Source organism: Portunus trituberculatus, chromosome 19 (genome assembly GCF_017591435.1).
Source record: "Portunus trituberculatus isolate SZX2019 chromosome 19, ASM1759143v1, whole genome shotgun sequence".
NCBI lineage: Eukaryota > Metazoa > Arthropoda > Malacostraca > Decapoda > Portunidae > Portunus > Portunus trituberculatus.
In genome coordinates, this window is record NC_059273.1 from 13,972,838 (window position 1) to 13,983,089 (window position 10,252).

Sequence of the window (10,252 nt, forward strand, 5' to 3'; positions counted from 1 at the left end):
TCAAAACATTAAGTTAGCTGGCCGCGTGATCGCATGCTAAACACATCACGTGGCCTTGCCGGGGCCTGGCTGCCGCAGGGACACTGAACACCCCGCTGCACTAACCTTGGCGCGGCAATGCTTCGCTCAGACTCACCCGCGCCTGCTACTACTTCCTCGTGGGCTGGAAAAAAATAGAAAAAAAAGAAAACATACTGCAGAATGTATTGTACCGACGGCAGGGAATTGTTGATGTGCCACGAGACTGACACTCCCTCGCGGCCCCTCACTGCGACCCGGGGAACGCCGCAACACACGCCGCCTCTCCACCTGCCTCGCCGCCCACCCACAGGCACCGCCACCACCCAGCCTTACATAAACCGGCACAGAGGACAATGGTAGCGCCCTTTGCGTCCATCTCACCTGCAGGAGTGATGGGACACGGGCATCACCTCAGGACACTCATCAGGTTCCTTGACGCGCCTGATATCCTACACTGCTATTCACATTTTTTTTTTTATCATAATTTTTCCGTGGTCTGCGTGAAGGACTTGCGCAAGGCTGCCAGGCTCGCTCCGCCACCACCACAACGGCTACCATCACCACCATTAACACAATTTTCATCCACTGCCATCATTATCACCACCATCACCCACAACCATCACCACAACCACCGCTGACGCTTACCACTCAAGCTTAATTTAACAGATAATTACTGCGGCTTTTTTAAACACCTTAATGCCTGTCTGTCCAGCTGTCCGTGTGTCGGTTTATCTTCGCCCCATCCGACCCACGCGTCTGTCTCTCCACCTGTCCGTCTGTTTAGCCTCTTTTTTATGCGTGCAAATAAAGTGAAAACGAAAGCCACAAAAATCACACACACGCACAGAATGACTTAACCTCTTGAGTACCATGACGCGTTTTCATATTCATTCTGTTTACTATTTGATGAATTTACACAGCTTCAGAAACTTAGGAGGGAGATTAAAACAGTGAATTCTCTGCCCACTAGTCTTCTGATCTCCATATACACTTCCTAATGTCAATAAAATCGTCTAATACCCAAAAAAATCAAGGTAAAAATGCGTCTCAGTAATGAAGGGGTTTAAATTACACTTGACAAGAAAATAAATAAAACGTAATAAGATATCAAGCAAGATCATAGATGGAGTGGTTTCATAATCCTCGTCTTGAAGGAATTTAAAGCGAGGGAAGTTGAATTAGGTTGTCTTGCCTGTCTGCTCACCACACAACCAAACAAGTGCCAGGCTGTCATGTCTGCGTCTGTCTGGATGCACGTCCACTCGCTCGAATATATCTCTTTTCTTCCGTTCATACACCCACATGTCTGTCTGTCTTTCTATCTGTTCAACCTTCCGTCTCCTCATCTTTCTCGTTCTATCCATCTATCTGTCTATTTATGTATTCTATTGCCTGTCTTTCTTTCTATCTCTATTAATCTCCATTGGTCTATCCATCTAAATACTCTCACCTTGCCTATCTAATCATCTTTCTTTCTATCCTTTCCTATATCTATCTATTCGTCTGTCTATCCATTCATATATCAACCTTTATGCTCATTATTCTATCCATTTCTACATACACCTCTGTCTATCACTGTCTATCCTCCTATCCAGTTCCTATCCATCTACCCGTCTATATATCCGTCCAGTTATCAGTTCATCAGTCTCCGTCCATCCCCGCGGCCCTGTCTAAGCTTGTCTCAGCGGCTCTCTCGTAACTATTCACGGCCACAAACTTATCACCTCCCCCATTATTTCTAAAGGACAACAGATAGCACTGTCTCATCTTCCCCTAAACCTCATCTTCCCCTTCCCTCCTCTTTTCTTCGTCTCTCCGTTTCTTACTCTCTCTCTCTCTCTCTCTCTCTCTCTCTCTCTCTCTTCCCTCCGTTCGTTCTTCTCTTCCCGTCTTCTCCCTTTTATTCAATTTTTCTTCTCTTCTCCGTCTTTCCGTTTCTCTCTCTCTCTCTCTCTCTCTCTCTCTCTCTCTCTCTCTCTCTCTCTCTCTCTCTCTCTCTCTCTCTCTCTCTCTCTCCTCCGTTCGTTCTTCTCTTCCTCCACTTTCTTCACCGTCTCTCTCTCTCTCTCTCTCTCTCTCTCTCTCTCTCTCTCTCTCTCTCTCTCTCTCTCTCCTCCGTTCGTTCTTCTCTTTCCGTCATCTCCTTTCCTCCACTTTTTCTGTTCTCCGTCTCTCTGTTCTCTCTCTCTCTCTCTCTCTCTCTCTCTCTCTCTCTCTCTCTCTCTCTCTCTCTCTCTCTCTCTCTCTCTCTCCGTTCGTCTTACTCTTCCCGTCTTCCCCTCCCTTTCTCCCGGCTAAAGTCACCTCTCCCATTCTCAATTTCAGATGTCAGATTGTATTACTGTTAAGGAATTTATGTTGTAATGTATTATGTTTCTTATTTTTCTCGCATTCTCCACTGGTTTTGTTGTTTAGGAATGTTGATTGTGATGCTTATATTGTTCTTTCTCTCTCTTTTTATCCGCCTTCTTATTTCTTTTTATGTATCCTTTCGCTGTTGGACAATTTAGAGCCTTCATATGCTTAGTTTTGTACTGTAGTGCCGTAAATTATTGTAGTACATGTATTCTTATGTATTACAATGACTTCATTTAATACACAATGATTCCTAAGCAATACATGGTAGAATACATAATGATACAATGCTGTAGTATAGAAAGACTAAATTTACATCTTTTCAATCATTTTTTACTCAATTTTCTTTTCACGTCGAGCGGAATGTTAAGAATAGGTAAAGTACCAATGCCAGGTAAGAAAGAAAAGGAGTAAATTGACAATGAAAATGTTATAGGATTAGTTGTAAATGAATAATCTCTCTCTCTCTCTCTCTCTCTCTCTCTCTCTCTCTCTCTCTCTCTCTCTCTCTCTCCTACCTACCTACCTACCTACCTACCTACCTATCTACTTATCTAACTATCTCACTCCTGCTGCTAATCTCTCTCTCTCTCTCTCTCTCTCTCTCTCTCTCTCTCTCTCTCTCTCTCTCTCTCTCTCTCTCTCTACTCTACTCTCTCTACCTATCTCTCTCTCTCTCTCTCTCTCTCTCTCTCTCTCTCTCTCTCTCTCTCTCTCTCTCTCTCTCTCTCTCTCTCTCTCTCTCTCTCTCTCTTTCCATCATTCCTGTTGCTGATAAGGCCAGTAACAATAGTACCGATAAGGCCTTCCCAGCATCCCTAATACCCGCTGACCGCCATTAGTAGACGCGAGAGGGCACCGCTCATCACCATCACCCATTTTCCACGTTAATGATTCGAGAGATACAGACAACAGGTCACGTTTGGCTAATACTGATACCCTGATGTCCACTAAACGCATTCCGCAGCCTTTTGAATAGGATTGGGTACTAATTGGACGATATAGGATCCTCCTGTCGATAGGGGGACGTAAAATAGGCTTAAGGAGTTCTTTAGGCTAGTATCCTACGCTGTTTTGACGTGTGGTCTTAGTGAAAACAAGGGAAGAGAAAATAGGAAAGATTTTTTGTTACATAAGATGGACAGTGACCGAGGGGAACGGGGAGGGGGAAGAAAAAGGTCCAGGGAATTGTCAGCTTGTAAAAGAAAGAGCTTAAACGGTTATCCAAAACTGAAGAAGTATCTTGGAAGAGTTTAAAAGTCATTATGTAAGGTAGATACAGAGGCAAGCACGAAAGTTAGAGCGTTTACCAATAAAAGAAACGAGAAACTGAGAATACTGCTGCGGGGGAAAAAAAAAATGGTAAGCACTGGAAACATCTAAATAAATGGTACCGGGTGAGGAAAAATGATCGGGAAAAAAAATATATAATCACAAAACTAAAGACTGAAAACTGAGAAATATGTGTGGAAACGTAAATATGGACAGTGAGTTTAACTTTTGTGGGAGTTTGTTAAGTGAGGTGAAGCATGAATGACGCAGCTGAGAGAGAGAGAGAGAGAGAGAGAGAGAGAGAGAGAGAGAGAGAGAGAGAGAGAGAGAGAGAGAGGTGGGGGTGGGGCAGTGGGGAATGGAGGGATGTGTGTAGCAAGAAGTATGAGACGGAGCGAATCGCAAAGGCACCGTGTTTGGGCAGAGGGAGGGGCGCTGTGGTGTACTGCAGGGCGGGGCGGAGCTGGAGCCATCACAGACCACGAGGAGAGACGTTGAAGTGATCGATAAATAGGCAGACTAACTGGTTAATACTGGCAGACTGATTGGAGTTACTGATAGACTGAACGAATGCAAGTAAGAGATTGGTAGATGAATATAGATAGAGGACAGATATAAGTGATTGATACATAAGGCAGATTGATAGATTGGCTGAATAAAGATGACTGATAGATAGATTGAAAGCGACTGTTAGAAATGTAGATAGAGGGAAGAAGTTGAAAAGACTAAATAATAGCAAGCTAGGCAGAATGAAAGTAAATGACGGACGTATCAAACTGAACCTACGAAACGAATATAGTAAAAAAAAAAAAAAAAAATCAGTGAAAGAAAATAAACGAAATAGAGCAAAACGGACCAACTAACACACTTAAACTAGAAAACAACAACACTAAACAGCGAAATTAAACAGAGGATGAACAAAAGATACACAGACTGAAAATAAAACAAATATAACTGACGAAAGGAACAGAAAATGAGAGACAAATATAGATTGACCGACAGATTACAAATAGAGAAACAAGATTATGTAACTGTGTGTGTGTGTGTGTGTGTGTGTGTGTGTGTGTGTGTGTGTGTGTGGTGTGGCCTGAGATCACCGTGGTTTAGAAATGAGAGACGTCGGGCGAGATGGACATGCCGGGCGGTGTTGGCAGGGCAGGGCTGAGCAGGGTAGGACGGGGCAGGGTAGAGCGGGTCGTGGCGGTACGGGGCTGGTTGTGGACGCTACGTGGAAGAGTCGTCAGGTCAGTGGGTGTGGCGGGCGATCCGTCTTGGCGATGTGAAGTTACTCGTTGTTTCTAAATACCTCCAGCTTGAAAGGGACGGGGCGAGAGAGAGAGAGAGAGAGAGAGAGAGAGAGAGAGAGAGAGAGAGAAAGTAAAAGGTAGAAAGAAAGATAAAGAGAGATGCATAATGGAAGAAAAGCGAAGAAAAAGAAGGGTAAGAACTATGGGGAGAGAAAAAAAGATGCCATGAAAAGGAAAAGAGAGAAACGAAGGGAGGAAAAGAGGGTAAGTTAAGAAAATAAGTAAATGAAGATATAAAAAAGAAAAGATGTAAGAAAGGAGGAAGGGAGGAGAAGGAGCGGTAAGGAAAGTGGAAGGGTGGAAGAAAGAGTAAAAAAAATCATTAAAAGTGATTGAATAGATAAGAAAAAACAGATGATAGGAGAGAAGGAGGTCAGTAGAGAAGCGAGATAGAACGGAGGGAAGGACTGGAGAGCAAGAAAGAAAAAAGGATGCGAGGGAGAAGAAGAAAGAAAGAGAGGTTAAGAAAAGGAAAGGAAAGGAACAAGAGGAAGGAAAATGAATGCTAACGGGAGGAGGAAAAGAGAAAATAAAAAAAAATAAAAGCAAGAGGGAGGAACGGTAAGGTAAAGAAAGAGATAATGAAGAGAAGGATAAAAAGAAGGAAGAACAAGAAAAGCGAAGGTTTTAGTAACTGTTATTATGTTTTTGATATTATACGTTTTTGTTTTAGCTTTTATGAATGTTACAGGTTTTGCTCACATCAAGAGTGTGTGTGTGTGTGTGTGTGTGTGTGTGTGTGTGTGTGTGTGTGTGTGTGTGTGTGTGTGTGTGTGTGTGTGTGTGTGTGTGTGTGTGTGTGTGTGTGTGTGTGTGTGTGTGTGTGTGTGTGTGTGTGTGTGTAGTCTGCGCAGAATCTTCAAGCATGACCTAATATGTTATGACTTATACGCCCAAACTCTTCCCCACCCTCACACACACACACACACACACACACACACACACACACACACACACACACACACGCACGCACACGGGACCTTCTAGGGGTAACCAAAGACACCAAGAGTTAGGCACTTTATAAAGTCAAGATTGTCCTTTGCTGGAGAAACCACACACTTGACCTCTCCTTCCACCACCACCACCACCACCACCACCACCACCACCACCACCACGTCCTTACTCATATCCTCGCCGCCTCCACTACCACGCCACACTCCCTTATATAAACCTCCTTCGTCATCACCAGCCACACCGCCTCCTTCACGATGGGCAGGCCGGAGACAACGCGGCCGAAGGGACATGCAAACCTCCTATCGAAGTCATCCTCTGTGCAAATGAAGAACTGCGCCCCGACTTCCTTCCTGTTGGGTCCTCCTGCGGTGATCATCCCGGCCTCCATGGGCATCGAGTAGCCTTCCTCGGACTCCAGGTCATCCAGCAGCGCCTCGCCTCCCCGCCCATTGTTGCACTCATAGTCACCACCTCGGATTCTCTCGCCAGGGCAGTCCGCGTTCATCACTTCCAGGAACATTGAGTCTCTAAAGGAAGGTCCCCGGTCGCCCAGGCACAGGTGTAGGAAGTTCATGGCGCGGCGCAACTGTCCCCACAGGCTGATGTACACACGACCCAGCACCGTCTGTTCCGTGCCGATGTCCAGGAAGACCAGTGGTGCTTTGGTGGGCAGCATGGACAGGAGCATTGATGACTGGAAGAAAGGGAGGAGTAAGGCGCGGCGTGGTGGAGTAATGCTTGGAACTGTTAAGCCCTTCAGTACTGGGATACATTATAATTATTTACCTTGATATTTGTGTACGAGTAGACGATTTTATTGACATTAGGAAGAGTCTATGTAGGTCGGAAGATTAGTGGCTAAAGTCTTCACTACATAAGTTTCTGAAGCTGTATAAAATTACCAAATAGTAAGAATGAATATGGAAACGCGTTATGGTGTCATGGTACTGATGTGGGTTATGGAAAGGCGCCAGGAAAAAAGAACAGAGGGAGATGGATAAACAAAGTGAAAAGAAAGAATAAAGGAAAAATAATAGATGTCACTTGAGAAAAACAACAAAAAAGTGAGACTAAAACGAGAAAGGTATAGAAAGCTAAGGAAAAACGGCAGGAAAAAAAAAGTAACAGGATGGAAAAAGAAAGAAAACGAAAGAAAAGTGAGAATGACAACGAGAAAGTTATAGAAAGTCGAGGAAACGCAGCAGGAAGAACAACACAGAGATTGATAAACAGTAAACAGGAACATGATGAAAAAGGGAGAAGAAAAAGATATCACATAAGACAAAGAGAAGAACAGGAAAGACAAGGAAAGCAAAGAGGGAGAGAAGGAGGAGAGAAATCAGGGAGTGGGACAACTAACGGAGATCACCGGAACTCTTCTTTTGGATTCTTAGCGGACACACACACAGTCCTGAATGAGTGGACGAGGAGGAGGAGGAGGAGGAAGAGGAGGAGGAAGAGGAGCTGACTCACACCACATCACTGACAATAGAACCAAAACAAAGCAGTCATGTATTTTCCATCCCACGAACTCGTTTAAAGGAATGAAGGAGTGGGAAAGGGAGGAAGGAAGTCGGACAGGAAAGAAAGGAAGGAAGGAAGGAAGGAAGGAAGGAAGGAAGGAAGGAAGGAAGGAAGGAAGGAAGGAAGAAAACCAGGCACGAAAGGAAGGAAAGAAGGAAGGAAGAAAGGATAGAAGAAAGAAAAAAAGGAAGGAAGGAAGGGAGGAAGGAAGGATGCCAGGCAAGAAAGGAAGGAAGGAAGGAAGGAAGGAAGGAAGGAAAGAAAGGAAGAAAGGAAGGAAAGCAGGTGAGAAAAGCCAATAAAGCAAGCAGGGGAGTGATTCCTTTGAGCAGATACTAAAAAAACCCAACAGCTGAATGATTCCTTTGTATGCAGAGTGAACGAGAGAGTGAAACCACTGAACCAAACAGGGGCCGATACCTTCAGACACGTACATGTGTGTGTGTGTGTGTGTGTGTGTGTGTGTGTGTGTGTGTGTCACTAGGCTGCCATGGAGTGAGGTATTCAAGGCTCAAACACAACGCAATTCAACTACGCACATACACACTCACAAACACACACACACACACACACACACACACACACACACACACACACACACACACACACACACTCACTCACTCACTCACTCACTCACTCACTCACTCACCACCACCACCACCACCACCACCACTCTCTCTCTCTCTCTCTCTCTCTCTCTCTCTCTCTCTCTCTCTCTCTCTCTCTCTCTCTCTCCTGCCACCCTCAGAGCGCCCCACACCTACACAAATCTCAGGTGGCAAGGAAATCAATGGGAAATTTTTTTAACCCTTTACATACTTTACCTTCGACTATTAAAAAACTTTCTTCTTGTACTCATCTTTTAAATACGTGTGTAACTGAGCAAAGATAAAATCAACCTTGTATATTCTTCCAAAGACGTGAGGAGCAGTAAAGGAACTGATCAAAGGGACCTGAGAGTGAAAGGAACAATTCAGTGGTTGAGACTCGCTAAATGTCTGTCCTCCACGCTTGTTCTTGGCCAGTGAAGTCACGTAAGGTTACTCAACTAAATGGCGCCATGCTGTCATCAGTATTCTCTCTTTTCCTACACGACGGTGACAATTAGGAGGTCTTTCTGTCTTTCTTTTCAGTAAGAGACACTAAAAATAAATAAAAGAAGATAAGGAGTGAATGAAGGAAGATAGAAGAATAGGAGATAAGAAAGAAAAGGAAGGGGAAGAAAGAATAGATAAGGAAGATAAGGAACGTGTAAATAAAGGTAGAAGGAAGACTAGAAGATTGAAAACTAGAAAAAAAACTGAATGGGAGAGAAATAAGAGTAAATAAGAAAGATAAGCAGTAAATGAAGAGAGATAGAAGAAAAGGGGACAAGAAAAAAACTAAAGGAGAACAACCTAACAATAAATGAGAGTAAGAAACGTGTAAATGAAGGAAGAAGGAAGAAGAGGATATAAACAAACAGCAGGAGAACGAACTAGAACTAAGAGTAAAATAAGAATAAAAACCGTGTAAATAAAGAAAGAAGGAAGAAAAATAGATAAAAAAAATAAAAGGCTAACGAAAAAGACACAAAGAGAGAAAAAGAAGACAAAAAAAATATCCACACAAAGAAGGAATCAATCACCGGAGCTCAGACGGGATTAAGAACTCATTAGTGGGATTAACGATGATCAAAGGCGGGGAAGAAGGAGACGAGAAAGAACAAGACGCAATATCGGTGAAAGGGACTTAATTATGGATCAGGTGGGCAGGTAAGTAGGTAAAATAAGTAAGTAAAGGAAGAGTAAGCGACACGGGAGGACATTAAAGAGGGAAGTAAGCTAAAGGGAGGAATTAGAATAAGGGAGATAAACTTGTATTAGGAAAGAAATGAGAAAAGGGAGGAATTAGAAGAGAGATAAGCTTACTTTAGGAGAGAAGTGCTTTTCCTGTTCTATCATTGCCTCCTACTAAGTACATAGCTTATTTAGATGTAGTATATTGAATGAGTGACGTCGCCTTATGTCGCAAGGCCTCCTGTTACTCATCTTTCCTATGTATTCCTATGTAAGTGAAAGAAAGGAAAGAATTAGAAGGAATATAAGCTTACTTTAGGAGAGAAATGTGAAAAAAGGGAGGAATTAAAAAGAATATAAGCTTACATTTGAAGAGAAGTAAGAGAAAGGGAAGAATTAGAATAAGGGAGATAAGCTTACATTAGAAGAGAAATGAGAAAAAGGGGAAATTAGAAGGGTTAAGTTTACATTAGAAGATAAATGAGAGAAAGGAAGGAATTAAAAGGATGATAAGCTTACATTAGGAGATAAATGAGACAAAGAAAAGAGTTAAAAGGAGATAAGCTTACATTTGGAGAGAAATGAGACAAAGGGAGGAATCAAGAGGGATATAAGCTTACAGTATATAAGTGAAAGCAAGAGAAGAATTATAAGGAACAAAAGCTTACATTGAGTGAAAGTATAAGAAAAAATAAAGAGGAAAGTGAGCGACCAGAGAATTTATGAGGGCTCTGAAACCCAGTAAAGGGAAATCTGAAGTGAAAGAAATGAAGATTCGAAAGTAAAGCGGCATTTTAAGACATTTAGACGCTAGATTACCAAGCAGATCTTCTCTTTCCACAATATCAACCAAAAAAATTCAACCACGCTTTTCTAACGTAACCTAACTTAACCTAACCTAACCTATTTTAACTCAACCTATCATACCCTAAGCTAGCCTAACTTAACCTAACCTAATCCAGCCTAACTTAAACTAACCCAACCCAACCCAACCCAATCTATCTTAACCTAACCTAACTCAACCCAATCTAACTTAACCTA

At 42.9% G+C, this 10,252-nt stretch overlaps 1 protein-coding gene across 1 annotated transcript in view; it reads right to left on the reverse strand.

The window, feature by feature from the left end:
- Nucleotides 1-6,039: 6,039 nt before the first annotated feature.
- LOC123506280 overlaps nt 6,040-10,252 on the reverse strand; it is a 27,873-nt gene continuing 23,660 nt past the window's right edge. Inside the window, exon 7 of the mRNA XM_045258231.1 lies at nt 6,040-6,603. Coding sequence (XP_045114166.1) covers nt 6,079-6,603 — 525 coding nt within the window. The 3' untranslated portion in view covers nt 6,040-6,078. The remainder of the gene's footprint in view (nt 6,604-10,252) is intronic.